The 18,557-nt window shown below is 42.0% G+C and overlaps 1 protein-coding gene across 6 annotated transcripts in view; it reads left to right on the top strand.

Moving 5' to 3' along the window:
* LOC146821589 (up-regulator of cell proliferation-like) overlaps positions 1-18,557 on the top strand; it is a 156,386-nt gene that overhangs the window by 102,617 nt on the left and 35,212 nt on the right. For 4 of the 6 annotated variants that reach the window (XM_085612610.1, XM_085612612.1, XM_085612609.1 and 1 more), the window contains 2 exons: positions 5,484-5,618; positions 16,959-17,048. In XM_085612610.1, the coding sequence (XP_085468736.1) occupies positions 5,484-5,618; positions 16,959-17,048 (225 nt within the window). The remainder of the gene's footprint in view (positions 1-5,483; positions 5,619-16,958; positions 17,049-18,557) is intronic. The other 2 variants (XM_085612611.1, XM_085612614.1) reach the window with 1 other exon arrangement.

Raw genomic sequence — 18,557 nt, 5'->3', positions numbered from 1 at the left:
GAATACCCCAACAGAAAATTAAAAAGATTGCTATCATTCAATCCTCTTTAGGTCTAATGGGGTTTGCACAGCGGTTGGGGGCCAGACCCATTGAGAGTATATTAAAAAATATATAGAGCAAAGTGCCTGGTGATCGTGGACTACGGCTCCTCTGTATGGGGTTTTAAAGGGCAGGCTGGTATGCAAATAGCGGAAAATAAATTTTTACGCAGCCTTTTGTCTGTTCCACAATCAACCCCAACCTTCTCTATACACCAGGAATTGGGGATAGGTTACATTTCTGATAATTTGAGTACAGCCCCGTTGCTCTGCTGGCTCAAAACCTGGTTAAACCCTGAATTGACCCTGAATCACCAGATCCTACGAGACTGTGTTAAACTAGATAACTCTAATAAGATTAAGTGGCTGTCTTATGTTAAATGTATGCTAACTAAATTAGGGTGGCCAGAGCTATTTGAAGTCCCTGAAAAGATCTGGAAGGAGGATGTGTTGTGCGTGAAAACAAATTTTAAGAACCTATTGTCTTTGGAACGGGAAGAACATAAGTTATGTAAACCCTTAGTTAGGACCCATTTTTTAACAAAAACGAATACCCTTATTGAACTTTATCTGATAATAGTAAACAAGCCCTTCCATCATTGGCTTCGAACTAGGTTACGTTTTAATTTGGTTCCTTTTTTATTAGGCGACTTCCAGGAGTGGTGTAAACCTGAGAATGCAGACCCTTGTCAATGTGACAACTTTTCCCCCAGGATACCCTTCATTTTATGATGTTTTGTAATTTTTACACTGTTATTCGTATGAAGTATTTAATCCCCATCTTGAGAGGAAGGGGTTTTCTGCAGGTCAGACCAGCGCTACTTTATCTGCAGACGTTGAGCAATCCCTGGGATATTTTTAACATTGCGTGCTTTCTGGTTGCTGCTGTGAGGCTCAAGAAAAATAGAATATTGTTTTCGAATACTGTCTAAATCCAACTGTTATTATATATGCAAATCAAAAAGTTTGAGAATTTTGGTTATAATGAATTTTATAAGAGTGATTGTGTTATATATTTTGTCTGAATGTTTGTATTTATTGTCCATTTATGTTGTGCACTGTACTTTTATGATTTTAATTAATCGAATAAAGTGGATTTGACTGACTGACTGAAACTGCTATCTCATTGCTCAACCATCCATGCAAGCATATAGCAAAGGGCCACACTGGCTGAACGCACAAAATTACTGCCTGCTAGTGCCACATGGTCAACAACAACAAAACTGAGCAAGAAGGCATTGTGAACAAAGCGAAGACATGCATGCCTATAGCAAAAGCACACTGGCTGACTACACAAAATGGATGCCAGCCACATGGTCACAAGCAAGAAGACATGGAGAACACACTAAAAAGAATACATGCAGGCCTATGGGGAAAGCTCACGGACTGGCTACAGAAATTGGCCACCTGCCACATAGTCATTGGTCACAACAACCAGCAAGAAGGTATGGCCACAAATGAAGAACACATGCAGGCCTATGGCAAAAGCATGCTGATTGCCCACCCTAACTGCCCACCAGGCACATGGCAACAAGAAGTCGAAGGGCTGGAAAACAATGAACACATGGACACTGACTATACAAAATGACCCCAGGCCACATGACATGGGGAACAAAGGTAAATGGTGGACTATGGCAAACACACACAGCAGGAATAGTTAGCTAGAGAAAACAAAGCATTGATTAATTCAGCAATGCCAAATACAAAAATTAACAGGGCTAAACATTTTTACATCAACACTCATCCTCCAAAGTCACTACCCCACTTATGCACTGTTCGCAGAAAAAAACTAGAAAAATCACAAAAAACACTAGTAGTATTTTAATCCAGTGCCATCCATGGCCTAGTTGATGTTTCAGTTTAACAAACACAACAGAAACTGTTGTTTTTCATGCACCCATAGCTAGAACTGGACCAACTGGCTGGAAGGCCCATTCCATTGGCAGACTAGGCCACATAGTGCATTAAAAGGATACAGAAAATTAATTTAAAAACATGGATAAATTAAACTAAACTGTGCTACATTTTTCCTTTCAAAAGAAGAAAATCACATGCAAAAAAACACCACAACAAACAAGAAGGCATGGCCACAAACAATAAATATGCAGGCCTATGGCAAAAGCACACTGACTGCCTACACAAAATGGCCACCATCCACATGGTCAGAATGACAACAACCACCAAGAAGGCATGGCCACAACAAAGAAGACATGAAAGCCTATGTCAAAACCACACTGTCTGGCTATACAAAATGGCCGCAAGTCACATGGTCACACAAACAACAACAAGCAGGAGGCCTGGAAAACAAAGATCACATGCAGGCTTATAGCAAAATCACATTGGCTGCCTAACCAAAATGGCCACCGACCACATGGTCAAACATTAAGCAAGGAGGCATGTCCGCAACAAGATCATATGCAGGCCTTTGGCAAAAGCACACTGTGTGCCTACACATAACTGCCTCCAGCACATGGCCACAATAACAAGCATGAGACGTGGAAAACAAAGAAAACATGCAGGCCTATGGACACTAACTATACAAATGGCTCCTGGCCACGTGGGGAACAAAGCCAAATGATGAACTATGGCAAACACACACCAGCCAGACAAAGGAGGCATTGGTAACACAGGGGACATAGCATTTATTCAGCAATGCCAACAAAAAATGAAAATTAGTAGGGGTAAAAGATTTTACAGCAACACAAATCCCCCAAAGGCATTACCCCACCTAAACATTGTTTGCAGGAAGACAACATCTTGAAATAACACAAAAACACATTTTGTACTTTAATCCAAATCGATCCATCGCTTAAATGATGTTTCAATTCAACAGACACCACAGAAACAGTTGCTTCATGCACCCATGACTAGCACTGGGCCTAATTGGTGGAAGGCCCACTGGCAGATTAGGCCACATAGTGAATTCAATCAATATCCCTAATTTATTTAAAAATCATAGAGGAAATGTAGTGAACTGTGCCACATAAAAGAGGAAAAATTACTTACAAAGAAATAACTAGGTCCTTACTGAAACTACAGGCCACCCACCACAACACATTTTAAAAATCGATTAAAAGTACAAATAAATCAAAGTGCATGGCCTCAATCAAACAAACAACACCAGTTTTTCTAATTACTTGTGAAATCTCAAATACAAAGTCCTTAAATTCAATGGAATATGCAGCAGAAAAAGGAGTGATCCTTCCAGCTCCAAATCCAAATGAAAAGTGACCAGGAGATGGACAAAACACCGGGAGGAGCCTGCTGGACAGGAACAGGAAGGTAGAGACACTTCTGTCGAAGTACAAAAACAATTTTAAGAAACAGTTTTCCTTGCATTAAAAAAACAACACCAAAGTTCCATTTGAGTTTTTTTTTACTTCAAATCATCATTTTGAGAAGATTTTGATGCTTCTGGAGAAGAGAATCTTTCCCAGGTTGCAGCCACAGTAGATCCCGCGTAGTCGGGACTGCGTACATCTGCAGGAAGTCGCTGTCATGCCCGAATGACTTGTTGGCGACCGCAAAATCTCACAGGAGTAAGGAACTGGCTAGCAAATATCAAGAGTTGCTTGTGAAGCTTCTGAAAGTCGCGAGCACCCGGCAAGTCACTCCCACATGCACGAAAGGACATTTCGAGTGTGCTAACAAAAAAAACTCCACTCCGTTGTGGAGTGTGGAGTTTATCGGTATCTCTGAGTTCTCCGTGGAGCACAGTGTTGCTAAATTCCGCAAACTCCATGAGTGGAGCAGAGTTTTACTCCCAGACCTAATCAGAATTTAACATTGCCTCACTTACAAAATTTTCCTTAACACACATCTCAGTACAAATCTACTGAAACAGGTGTAACATCACATTTTGAGAACAAATCACACCTTCCATATGCTATCTGTCTTGATATCAATCAATATAAAACAAATAACTTGTATTGTACAAATTGGACCAGATGAATACATGTTACCAGGACTGCAGTGTTCCAGTTCTGGCTTTAAAAATTGCATATCACTGCATTGTGGGAAATTATTTGTATTACTTATTTAGCATAATGTTAAAACAAATATTATTAATAACTAAAAGCTAAGGAATTGACAAAGTGGATTCATTATGACATCTTCTCGTTTTGTCTAAAAAGTAGCACTCAAACTTTACTCACATGACTGAGTTAAATACCAATGATTCCCTAGTTCCTTCATATTGTAGGGACTGCTCGTTTTGATTCAAGCAACAAACATGCATATGTGGCCTCATCTACATAGAAGTTGCACTAGAGTGTTGTATTTATAAGTCCTTGGAAAGTACTGCAACATGGACTGGGTCTGCTCACCAGAGTGTTTCGGCTGTCTCACTCAAATCTCGCTTTTTCTTGGGATACAACACTTATAGATAGCCAGGAAAACTGTTATTATGTGATTCTGTGGCCACAGCATTTTTGCCTAGTTATGTATTTTCTGCATTTGCCACATAATTCATCATCTGCTACATAATCTGCAGAGTTAAACAAAATAAGGCTCAAATGGATACCTAAATCACGGTGGCCCGTCTTGCCACCCAATGAAAGGCCCTATGCAAGGTTTGACTGTTCATTCTTCAGTTGATTATTACTGTATTTGGATGTTAAATTGGTACTAATAAGGCAAAACATTTGCCCAAGCAGTGCCACATTATGCCACATAATTTACCTTTTATGACACATGATTTAGTAAACCCTGCCTCATAATTTGGAGCTTCCGTACCTCATAATTGCAGCAATAATTCCAGTAGTGTCCGGTAGACAGCATGTAATAAATTAGAGGTAGTGCTGCACCTCCAATGGGTATTTAGTTAATCGAATCAACTCTACTAAAGTGGTTGGTGGCGTGAAAGAGTATCTGCTACTACTGATGTCTTTGAATCAACCATGCATATCAACCATCAGATATTATTTTAACATTATTTTTTCAATTTTAATAATATAGTACTGTTATTTGTCCTTCAATTCTAAATGACTCATTGTGAATGTTCATAATTTAAATTGGCTAGATTTTCAATTTTGCAATAATATTGTTGTGCATGTCCTCAATAAACTTCATGACAAGGCTAGGATAGTTCTAACTTTATTATATTGACATACAACTGTTTTAGGGATTCATTGGATCAGTAGTGAAAAGATACACAGAAGGGCAGTTTGATTTTATGTAGATGAATATTGGCCTTGGGACTGATTTAGAGTTTGGCGGACAGATTATGCTGTCACAAATGTGACGGATATCCTACCAGACTTATGACAAGTGTCATAGGTTATATTGCACTTATAATCTGTCAGAATGGATCTATGCCACATTTGTCATGGACAAATCCATCCCCCAACTCTAAATTAGGCCCCAAATGCTTAGGAGTTAATATATTACTCAAAAAGAATATACTCTATAATTGTCTAAATATTTTTATTTTTATGGTTTCCAAGGTCAAGTAGCAAGATCTGAGTCATCAGTGACAACTGATTTGTCCGCTCTGCCTGAAAAAAGAGAATCAGAAGTCTTCAGTGGAAGCAGCACTCCAGATAATGAAGAACATCTTGAAGAGCAGCCTGGTCCGCCAGGTTTGTCTGGCCAATGACCTACACCTCTCCATCTCTGTTAGGACCCTATACATAGACTATAGCTACATTAAGTAGAGTCCTATCCACATTACAAAAACCAGTCACTCCACAAGACCTGCTTTGCCCATATCCCTAACAGCTTTGGCTACCCTTGTCCTGACTTCTGTTAAAACCATAACCATGACTACATAGTGACTCACACATGCGAAACACGAACGGGTTGCACAACCTTCTGCACATGAGTATTCATTTAATTCACTTCAACCGCAGTAATCCAATTTATTATCCTTTTTATTTCACAAATAATTTTCCAAGTTCATCCATCACGCCAAAGGAATGAAACTTCTATATACTTTTGCGTGTTATATATTCCAGAATTGCCCATCCAGGCCTATTCGTGAACATGAGAAATTTCAAATCCTCCAGATAATTACGAACATCTAGCACCCAATGCATTTCGGTCCTTATGTGACCTTCCTCAGGGGTATCTGCAATTTTGTATAAAAAGTACATATATCAGTCCCATTTTTTATAGTTAACTCACGAGAAATAATAATAAATCATACACTCTCACCTCCCATGAACCATATCACGAACCCCCTTAACAATCACCATCAATCTCCCTTACTTGCCCAAATTCCTCTAAACCAAACCTCAAACAATGTATTAATCTCCCAACATACCAATCTATAATTTAACAAAATGTGAACTGCCCAACCTCTCTGTGTTCTAAATAATATTAGAACGTTATTGCAAACGTGACCCCACCAACCCTATGTTGACAATAATAATACGTGATTCCCCAGTTGCCCCTGAGTTTCTACCGGTTCTCCCGTGTATGCGTCTCACCCCAGGTAGGCATTTGGGGTTCACATTTTGTTAAATTTTAGATTGGTATGTTGGGAGATTGATGGTAATTGTTAAGGGGGTTCGTGATATGGTTCATGGGAGGTGAGAGTGTATGATTTATTATTATTTCTCGTGAGTTAACTATAAAAAATGGGACTGATATATGTACTTTTTATACAAAATTGCAGATACCCCTGAGGAAGGTCACATAAGGACCGAAATGCATTGGGTGCTAGATGTTCGTAATTATCTGGAGGATTTGAAATTTCTCATGTTCACGAATAGGCCTGGATGGGCAGTTCTGGAATATATAACACGCAAAAGTATATAGAAGTTTCATTCCTTTGGTGTGATGGATGAACTTGGAAAATTATTTGTGAAATAAAAAGGATAAAAAATTGGATTACTGCGGTTGAAGTGAATTAAATGAATACTCATGTGCAGAAGGTTGTGCAACCCGTTCGTGTTTCGCATGTGCGAGTCACTATGTGGTCATTGTTCAGAAGTGCTAAAGGAATGGAGCACTGTCGGGTGCATGCACGCCAAACTTTGATAAAAAATAATGATTGGAACTTCAAGATTAAAAAATGAAGGGTGTGTGTCAGGTTTTTTGACTTTTTGCAAAACCATAACCATAACATCTGCTTTGCAGTCAGGTTAGACTACACCTTTGGCCAACCAGTCAATGTCACAGGGAGGTTTTGAGAAGGCTGGGGCGGGACCTTCTACGGCAAAGCTTTCCAAACTGTGTGTCCCGACACAGTACTGTGTCGCCTGCAAATGGTGGGTGTGTCGCGGGATGACACTGGTATTAACGGGCACTTAGCACATAACTGCTGCTAATTAAGAGGCATTCCTTTGAAAGCTTTGTTCTCACTATGCCTAATCTATTGCATAACGTCTCCCAGTAAATGGTCTTTTAAAGACCTGCAAAGTACTCAAGTGTGGCTGTGTGTATGCCCGGGAAGCTGGGATGAGGTGACAGAGGGAGACAGACAGAGGGAGATAGAGGGAGGCAGACAGAGGGAGGGAGACAGAGAGAGAGGTAGACAGAGAGAGAAGGAAACAGAGGGAGGGAGACAGAGAGGGAGAGAGGGAGGGAGACAGAGGGAGGGAGACAGAGAGAGAGGGAGACAGAGAGAGAGGGAGACAGAGGGAGACAGACAGAGGGAAGAGGGCGACAGAGGGAGGGAGACAGACAGAGGGAGGGAGACAGATAGAGGGAGACAAAGGGAGGGAGACAGACAGAGGGAGGGAGACAGAGAGAGAGGGAAAACGGGGGAGATAGAGAGAGAGGGAGACAGAGGGACGGAGACAGAGGGACAGAAACAGAGGGACGGACACAGTGGGAAGGAGACAGAGGGACGGCGACAGAGAGAGGGAGACAGAGGGCGACAGACAAAGGGAGACAGACAGAGGGACGGAGACAGACAGAGGGAGGAGGGCGACAGAGGTATGGAGACAGAGGGATGGAGACAGAAGGAGGGAGAAAGAGGGAGACAGACAGAGGGAGGGAGGGAGACAGAGGGAGGGAGACAGACAAGAGGGAGACAGATGGAGACAGACAGAGGGAGGGAGACAGAGGGAGAGGGAGGGAGAGAGAGGGAGGGAGATAGAGACAAGGAGACAGAGGGAGACAGAGAGAGAGATAGCGAGAGGGAGGGAGACAGAGAGGGAGGGTGACAGAGATAGAGACAGACACAGGAACAGACAGAGACAGATAGAGGCAGAGACAGGGACAGACAGAGACAGGGACAGGCAGAGATTGAGACAGACAGAGACAGAGAGGAAGACATAGAGGGAGATGGAGAGGGAGACAGAGGGTGACAGAGGGAGGGAGAGGGAGGGAGACAGAGAGAGAGGGAGACAGAGGGAGACAGAGAGAGGGAGACAGAGGGAGGGACAGAGGGAGGGAGACAGAGGGACTGTGACAGATGGAGACAGAGAGGGAGACAGAGGGCGACAGACAGAGGGAGGAGAGCGACAGAGGGAGGGAGACAGACAGAGGGAGGGCGGGAGACAGATAGAGGGAGACAGAGAGAGGGAGACAGACAGAGAGAGACAGACAGAGGGAGGGAGACAGAGAGAGAGGAAAACCGTGGGAGACAGAGATAGAGAGAGACAGAGGGAGGGAGGGAGTCTGGGGTAGACAGAGGAAGGGAGATGAAGACAGAGAGAGGGAGACAGAGAGAGGGAGACTGAGGGAGGGAGACAGAGGGACGGAAACAGAGGGAGACAGAGGGAGACAGAGAGCGGGAGCAGAGGGAGACAGACAGAGGGAGACGGACAGAGAGAGAAGGGCGACAGAGGGAAGGAGACAGAGGGAGGGAGAGAGGGAGGGGGAGAGATGGAGAGATGGAGATGTGTGTATGCCGGGTCTGGTGGCTCAGTGGACGAAGGCATCCGCTGCAGGGGCCTGTGTTCAACCTCATGGTCTCAAATTTGCTTGAAAATGCACCATTTGACCACTTTTATTTCAAAATTTTCTTCCGGGGGAGAACAGTGGTTCTGGCTCGCTTGCTACGCTCGCTCGCTACACTGCCTTACTGTGTCCCAAAATGATGCATCTCCAAAAAGTGTGTCACCAACATGAAAACTTTGGAAAGCTATGTTCTATGGGATAGAGGCTCAAGGTTCAGGCGCTAATGTAACCACCATGGTACAACATAAATCGCACTAATAATAATATTAATAATTATATGAGGCAGGAGGAACAGCTGAGCCAGACTTTTGAAATTCTAGGGGCCTAGGATGATCTATTTAGAGTAGAGGATGAGAGAGATCCAGGGCATCTAAATTGACCTCCTAGAACATCACCTGAGTTTCCACTCTGCATTCTGGGATGGTTCAAGATGGCTTCAGAGTATTGTCTGCACGAGTGTCTAATTTAGTTGCTGCATTCTGTGGTCAATCACCATCTGCTGTCAGTTCAGTCCCAGAAGCATCTCGAGCTGGCAGCTCCACGGAAAGAAGGGAACTGTTCCACAAAGAGCCCCCTGTCACCATCTCCCCTATTGGCACTCAGTCTGCTTCAGAGGGGTCCTTCATCTGGACTGGTTGAGGATAACACCAAATGAGTCACAACCAAGAGACGCAAAAGTTATGCCCTAATATGAGCCTCTAGACTATTCACCTTAGGCACCGTCTGCCCACACATTTCCAATCTACTCATAGACCTTTGCCTGGAAGAGGACTCTAAGCAATTCTTGGCTTACATACAACTTAGCTGATTGTCAGAGAATCTAAAATTTGAATTTATCTTATGTTTTAGCAATTACTAAAAACTGAAATAAATGTGTTAGTTGTGCCCTTATTCACATAAAATAAATGAAATGATGCATTCATGTGTATGAAAATATAACATTCTATGTAATGAAGTACAAAAATGTAACACATATTTCTTGAATTTACACAATACACATTTCATCAAAACTAGGCCTGGGCAAAATGTATATAAAAGTTTGGGAAATTTGTGTTACACTTTGTATGCAAAATCCCTGAAATTATGCCATTACACCATTTTGTATAGTTACATCCCTTTTGTGGTAAACATCTACTATGAGCGTACATGAACAAGAGAATGCAAACAGCTATTGTTCACAGTGCTTTTGATGTTTTTGCTCTTTTTTGTGTAAAATGCATCCTTGCATCAAGAACCTATCCACGGCCGCATTTTGTGGTAAAATATAGTACGACATGACAGATTGAATTTTTCCTAGTTAGGCTTAATTTTGCTCGATTTGTATGTAATTCACACACCCCTAATGAAACTTAAAACTTAAATGACTATCATCTCAGTATGTAAAGGTTCATCTAAAGTGATTTGTCTCATTTATTGTGTAATTCTGAAGTTTTATAAATACAACAGCCCACTAAGGTAGAAGAATACTACAGAAATACAAACACTTGTCTCCATGGAAACCATGCCAGGAGGACACAAGATTATAATGCACACAATTAAAATAAAAGGACTATGAGGCATAATAGAAATTAAATTATTGCTTTTAAAATGCAATGTATGTAACAAATCCACCTATTGTGAAGATATTCAGTCAGCGTTTCATTTTGTTATCAACTGCTCCTTCAAATACATTAGCAACACAAATGGGATCGTCCAGACACACTTTGAGTACCCTTCTGTTTTACACACATATTATGTTCAGATGAACTCCTGAAATATTTTATGTTTTATTTATAGCTTCAAAAATGGTACCATTTCCAAAAATGTCCTATTTATTTACATTATTTCTCATTAATGTATGTATATTGTCATTTAATTTTATTTTATTTTTTACATTATTTAGTGCAAAGTCTGTTACTTTTGACCTTTGTTACACTGCAGACAGTGTATATTTATACTTTATTGTGTAGACATTTTAGTTGTTATTAAAGCAACCAACATCGTGGTTGACAGATGCTTGCGTTAGTAACAGACTACCAATCTGCAGTATTGTTAGGTATAGCCTATGCTGACAATGTTGCTACATGGCGGCAGAACAAACTTGACGGATGTGTAACATATCCATCAAGGATATTATATTACAAGAGACATAGGTCCCTAACAAAGAACATGAGAATATAAGCACAGAACTACAGTTAGAGCTGTGTTAGTATACATCCAAATTAAAAGGATAATATTTATTTAAACATACAGTAAAAAGGAACAAAGTATTATTAATCCAGTGGGTAACGTGGCGGGGTATGGAAATCAACAGATTTCCAGACTTCAGGCATTAACAATACATGTTTACAACAGTCACAGTGCGAGAAAACAACTTGTGCTCCACATAAGTCATCATAGAATAGGAGTCACGGTGTGGGTGTCGACGACATTTCGATCCCAGCTCAAAATGGGATGGTCATCATCAGGACTAGAGGATTCACATGCCTAAGAGAGCCTGAGTTGCGTAAACCGGAGTGGGTATAATATCTGTGTCCGACAGTCCTACGGTGGAGTCCAATGACCGGCGGAAGGGTCGGGATATGAATTGCTAAGAAAGGGTCAGGAAACAATGTCCTTACTATAGAACCCTGGTGCCTTTTTTATTACTTAGGACTACCCCGGCACTCTAACGTTAAGGTGGCAATGTTAGCCGAATATTTTCTAGGTTAGATCACCCACAACCATAAGTAATTATGCAAATGATCATTGCTGTCCCCTGAGTTACCAGCCATGAATGTCCTTCGATACTTTTACAAACAACAGGAAAAAACAGCGATGACCCAACATAGTTTTTCTCATTAATATTCGTATGATTTAATATGGTGTAAATAGTTTCCAAAATAAACAGTTACCAACTCTTAATGACGATGAAAGTATGTTGTAACATGCAATGTGCTATTCAATTCTTCATAAGTTATACACAATTGACAAAGCCAATCTCAGTATTCCACTGTTTCATTTGAGATGCACAATGTACAAAGTAATGACCCAATATACAAGTTTAGTCCTTCAGAGAAACACAGGAACCCCGTGGGGGGAGAATAGTCAGACGTCGCCACCCCGTCGGGGAAACAGTCCAGGACAGCCGACACGTGTTTCGTTACGGTATGTAACTTTCTCAAGGCTGTAAGTGTAGTTTTCACAAAAACAAAATACACAAATTAACATATGAAAAAGAACATGTTGGTCTTTGTACAAAAATCTTTGCATTTAGAGCACGAAAGTGAGTTGTTAGATTCTAAAGAGAGTGGGTTTAGAAAATAATAAGTGAGCAAAGTCTTCGGTGTTTTCAATAGTTCCTTTGAGAACCCAAGAGAGGAGGCCAAGAGCAGAAAACCACCCAGTAACCCAAAAGGACCGATACCAATGTGCAAAGAAGATTTATGGGAGTCATGTAAGAAAAAGTAGAGCATGTAACCAATGCTTTAGAACAAGACCAATAACACGTGAATGGGGTATCATGCAAAATCCAATCGTAACATTCACACTTAAAAAAGCTATGGTAACCCCCAATATCCTAAATGAATAACAGGTACCTTAAGTACTTTAATAAACCGAGAAGAATATATGTAAATCCCGATCCAAGTAAGTCGTCGCCCAATGGTCGGCACAAAAACCGTGAATGATCCTGTATATACAAAAGTGCAAACAGACAAAGAAGTCTGTTGTAAACAGGACATTAGTAACTGATAGGTCATTATGACAAAGAATTAAAATGTCCCTTATGTAGAGATCATAGTATGTCATACCTTTAATTATTTCGTACTTGTCAAATCATGTGGGAGTGTTCTAATTATTAGCGAGTCATCATCCGGTTGTCTACGGCCGACAAACAAAGGGAAAAAGAAAGAAGCAACAGAAAGACTACGGTTAGTCTAATGAATACCTGAGTGTTCGATAAACGTGCAATACTAATCCTAGCACATAGTTGTTGTGAAATCCCCCCAGTCACATTGATAAGGCCCATAAGTAACGATACCTAGAGAACCGTAAGGAACATGCCATGTGTCACAAAACTGGTGCATGTGTACGTAACGCTGCAGCATTCAAAAGCAAGTATATACTGCTCCAATCTAATTTACCAGAGAGGATACACATAATGATCTCTATTTTGGGGTCCTGTAAACCACAATCTAGGCATTTGTGAGGACAAAGAACATGATACTCACATTTACCAACAGTGTGTAGTTAACGTCGGAAGCACTGTGATAGGTCCCTAGAAAGGGAGCAAGTAGCCATATATTAAGGAGACATTCTTTAAGTCGAAATAGCTCGAAATATCACTATATACGGTGTATCCAGCCAGTATCCTCTAAAAACTTACTTCCAAGCAGAGTATACGAGCAGCAATTCGGGCTTCGATCCATCGGAACGGCCATCGTCGTTAGCTGCACATTTTATACAGTGCGATCATAGAAATAGTAGAAGGACAAAGCACCTAGGTGCTCTTCCTGCCAAAGAGAGCAAAAAAGGGACTACCTCAAGTCATAGTATACGAGTGTCCGCCATGTTGTAGTGGGAGGGTAAAGAAGGTCCGTATACCTCATACGATTCAAGAGAGTGATCTAGTCAGTAAGTGAAGGAATAGATATACCCGAGTCTATACACATATTTTTCAAAGTCAAATTCGAAGTACGTGTGATTGTACTAGCTAAAACCTGATATACAGTGATCGTGATTAGCCATACACACACACTGGGAATCACAGTAGCAGTTGCGAGTGCATATAAGTCAAAATGAGTAAAGGTGTAATTAGTATTATAGACCCTGTCAGAAACGCAACCAAGTTTAGCAGTATTACTCAGGTTGTGAGTTATAAAAGAAAAAAAGGGGCATAATAAGCAAAGATACAGAAAAGTTTCCAAAAACAGGTAACAATCAAACAGATATGTTATCATCAAGAATATCATTCATATAGAACCATTTTCTAATACACCCTAATTGAACTATTCAGTGGTATTACATCCTATACGACCACATAATTCTTCAAACAGGTAATAATATTAATCATTAAGAAACACATGTAATTCTTTTTCGAAATTAGTCCCCTGTTCCACCGCCCGAAGACGGATAATCCATTGAGCTTCTAACTTCCTAAGGGCGGATGTGCGATCCCCACCTCTAGGCTTGTTGAATGCTTGAGCTATTCCATGAAACTTAATGTTTAAAAGGGAGCTGTTTGGATGAACTGTGTTGAAATGTACCGCCAAAGGGTAACTATTATCATTTTTGCGGATGGCCCTTACATGTTCCTGAATTCTCTCTTTTAAAGCTTGAATGGTGCTACCAATGTAGATCAAATCACAAGAGCATTTGATGCAGTACACTATGAATTTGGAATCACAGTTCATAAAGTCCCTAATGGTGTGTATGGTTGAGGTGTTGTAACAAAATTCTTTAATTCCATTGCTGGCCAAGGGACACATATTGCAATGTGTGCATTTATAAAAACCTTTAGGTTTCGTTGGTAACCAGGATATAGTCTTGGGTTTGGCTGGTAAATAACTTGTACACAGAGGTGCCGATTACGATCCGGCAAAAACCGGGTACGAACCGTCGGACGGAGGCTTTTTTCCGTCCGACTCGTACCCGGTCGTAAAACTTTACAAACATGCAAGTACGATTCGCACGGAAACACCATTTCCGTACGAGTCGTACAAAACACCGACCGACGAAAAGATACATACAAATGGGATCCGGGGAATGCGCCGACGTGACGTCGGGACGCTCTCAGGCCGCGTTTCACGACCCAGGAATTACGATTCGAACCGACAGCAGTCCGGACGGCAATATTTTTACGGCACCCAAATAGTGCCGGAAAAGCGAAGTACGGCGCGAAACGACCAGAGTAGGTGGCCCGGTAAGCGCCGTACCCCCCCCAGCCCCCGCATGTACGCGCCGTCCCCCCCAGCCCCCGCATGTACGCGCCGTACCCCCCCCAGCCCCCGCATGTATGCGCCGTACCCCCCCACAGCCCCCGCATGTACGCGCCATACCCCCCCCAGCCCCCGCATGTACGCGCCGTACCCCCGTGTATGTACACCCGAGTACATGTCGAACCCCCCTGTGTATGTACACCCGAGTACGTGTCGAACCCCCCCGTGTATGTACACCCGAGTACGTGTCGAACCCCCCGTGTATGTACACCCGTGTACGTTCGAGTCGTACCCCCACCCGTATATGTACGGTGCGTACCCCCAATTTTGAATATGATGTGCGACTGTTATATCCATCACTACCATCATAACATTTTGTAGAACCCTGGTGCCTGGATGCAGATGAAGCGGCTGAAAGGGCACCTGCAGGTAACTGATGGTCCTGCTGAACGCAGTCCGTAATAAGGGAGTCGAGAGCCGGAAGAACACCTATTCATTAAGGATGAGATACTAGTGCAATCTGTACATACCTTTCCCAGTAATCGCCATCCAGCATGGGTTGTAAAGGTCCATGATTAACAGGATCTGTTGCCTGTCATATAAAAATCCTTTGACTTAATTTCCTCCCATTGGAGTACATGTTGTAAGCAGCCGCGGCCCGTGCAGGTAAGAACAGTGGGGCGGTGGGGCCAGGTGTGGGGGGGATTTCAACTGACGATGACGAGGGAAAATTAAATAAATAATACATTTTCCATCTTCATCGTCCATCAAAATCCCCCCCATCTGGCCTCACCGCCCCACTGCTCTTACTTGCATGGGCTGTGGCTGGTTGTAAGGCAATCTAACATGGGCTTCAATTGGAATTCCATAGAGCATATTATCAAGGCCATTATCGCCGTTTTAGCGGCAGTTTTCTGCCGCTAAAGCTGCAATAATTTTAACGCCGTGCTTGATAATATGCCCCTAAATTTGAAATACGCTGACTTAATCAGGCAAAACCTCCACTTAGAATGTGAGAAACACAACTCCATGGGCAACCAGGGCAAGCCAATGCACCATGATTGCTTAGAACTATCAACATTTAAACGTTGGGACAAAATAATTTACCTGAAATGTATGTTGTGTGTAAAAACAGAAATATTACATTGGTAATGGCATGCAGGCCCACCCTTTGGCATGCGGAAGCTGTGAGATCAACCTGGTCAACATCTATAAAATTGACAGAAATATTAACATCCATGGTGTCACTAAGCAGTTCATGTTTTATGGAGAAGGTTGTTTTATTGTCAGATACGTTTTATGACATGACACTATCAGAGTCAAGAGAGGCCTTGGGTTTGGAAGTTCACTTTCCAAATATTAAGTCAATGGTGAAAGTTCCTTGAAAAAATTAACTCTGCACTTGACTTTACCAATGATCATGAATGTAAATGATTTACTGCAACTACAACACAATTTTCAAGGACTAACCTGATTTACTCAAGGTGCCAAGAGTTGTAAGAGCACCGTGGATCAGACCAATCCCCCCCACAGTACACGCCCACAGCACATTAATATGATGTCACTTATGAATCCGGCCAGGTGAAAGGGGTTTGTGATGCTACCTAGGGTTTCTGTCCATTGAACGTGCTGTAACTCTTTGACTCTCCTTGAATGCCCTGAATGTTGGACCCAGCTTCAGCCTCACTCTGTTCTCCAGCAGCCCCACTAACCAATGATGCAAAACTATATTAGCTACCAAACAATACTTCAGTTACATTTGTTATGCAGTATTATAATGACTTAATCCTTTAATAACTTACACTATGCGAAACTCTTTCCGTTCATCTTTAACCTTTTGGAGAAATGGAAGTAGTAGTCTTTAACACAGGAAGGGTTTGCACCAAATTATTCCTTTGATAGCACTCAGGAGTAACCATTAATGGCCGGTGGCTTATTGATTCATAATCCAGGTTTTATGGTTGGAGCTCTACAACTGATGATTGATCTGTTTTGTTGATGAAACTATGCTAGATACTACTTCTGCAGTGTGCCTATACTAGTCAGCTGGATAATTAAGTTATAAAATATCCTATATTCTTGGAGGAAATGAATGTTTCTTTTGGCTTAGCACATCGAGGTATTATCTAAATTGTCACTGACATTTGAATTTCTTTTCTTTTTCATGTCCAGGATTAGTGTCAGCACCACGACGAGTGGATGCTAAGTTGGAGAGTAGAGGTCACACAGAAGGCCAACTTCAGCCTCAGGATGCAGGAGCAGGTAAGTGCGTGTGTGCAAGGAGAGTCTTTCCTAAAATAAAGAAAGCAAAGCACTGCATGTGTGTTGGGCAGGGCTTATATAGCCTCCCAACAAAGATGGCCACCATATTACATGACTGGGTCAAATCTTGCTGAAATACTGCAATATTTTGCCCGATCAAGTGTCCCGAGAAACGAAGAGGGCCAGGTGACACCAGGGGGGATGCTTCCAGATATGGAAATAAACACTAACCAATCGCTGAGGGGCCTAGGTTTAAAGCATCTTCCCCAAGTTTGAGCTCACGGTGGGGATGTTCCTCAGGCCAAGTAGAGTCTAGGGAGTATGCCTGGAAGAGGTTTGGGGTGTGTGAAAGAGCTTGGGCATTCAAAGAGAGGTTGCAATCTATGCAATCTTTGCAAGGTGTGACAACAATAAACAATAGTCTTGAATTACGTTTAGTCAGAATGGCTGCTACATCACAATGTGACATGAAAGCTATACTTAAAAAGAAAAGTCTTCTCCTGTGTCCACCAGAACCACTACAACCATTAGCACCCTTACTCCTGTCATCCTAGAAAAGAGAAAATACCCAGAAATGGTCTGGGTCTTCTTTTCCCTGGGCATCTCTCTCCCTACACCTGTACCACCAACGCTGGTGTCAGAAGAGTCATTGGCATTTCCTAAGAACCTCTCTGTGAGGCAGATAGCATTGTTAAATGCAGCATTGGGTGTCAATCAGCAACTCACACATGTCATAAACATCCTGGATAGCATTCAGTCTGCCCTTTCTGACTAACAGAAAGGTTCTCTCTCTCCTAGTGCCTCATCTGACCCCCGTGCTTCCAGTTGGACTTTTCCCCATACCACCTTTGGTCCCCATTCCTCCATGACACCGTTCAAACCTATTCTCCTTCCAACACCATGATCACATTCCACCTGAAACCTGTTTAAAGCTCTGACCTGTTTTCCATAGCCCACCCCAATTTCATCTTCAGATCCAATCCCTAAACCTTCCTCCACCATTCTGCTTGTTCTGATCACACCCAACTCTCAAAATGTACCCTTACCAAGAAACACTCCCGTACCGCAATCCTCACCAATCTCATAGTCCTCCTTCCCCAGGAATACTAGGCCCTGCCCATCTAAAAATCCTTAAAACTCAACCCCATCCTAAGAAGTGAGTGCCCAGAATCACATCAGCTCCAGGAGGATGAAATGCTCACTGATGAGGACATTGCTGCAAATGATGAGAAGGCATAACCAATGCCTGGAGGCAAAACTGAAGTAGACTGTGATTGTCACACTATTTTCTTTCTTGCCCAACCCCAGGCTTTAATTTGTATTGTATTCATTATTTTTTATAATACATTAGAGTTCCCATATAAAGTCTTAATAAATAATGCATGTTCATAATTTATTTGTAACCTTGTTGTTGTGCGTGCCTAAGGTAAGTGGCATTCAGAGTGGTGAGACTACATTTACCACCACGATTTTTAGGAATATATGTAGGAATAGCAAGATATTGTGCTT

This window comes from Triturus cristatus, chromosome 6 (genome assembly GCF_964204655.1).
Source record: "Triturus cristatus chromosome 6, aTriCri1.1, whole genome shotgun sequence".
Lineage (NCBI taxonomy): Eukaryota > Metazoa > Chordata > Amphibia > Caudata > Salamandridae > Triturus > Triturus cristatus.
This window is presented reverse-complemented; position numbering and strand designations above follow the sequence as displayed.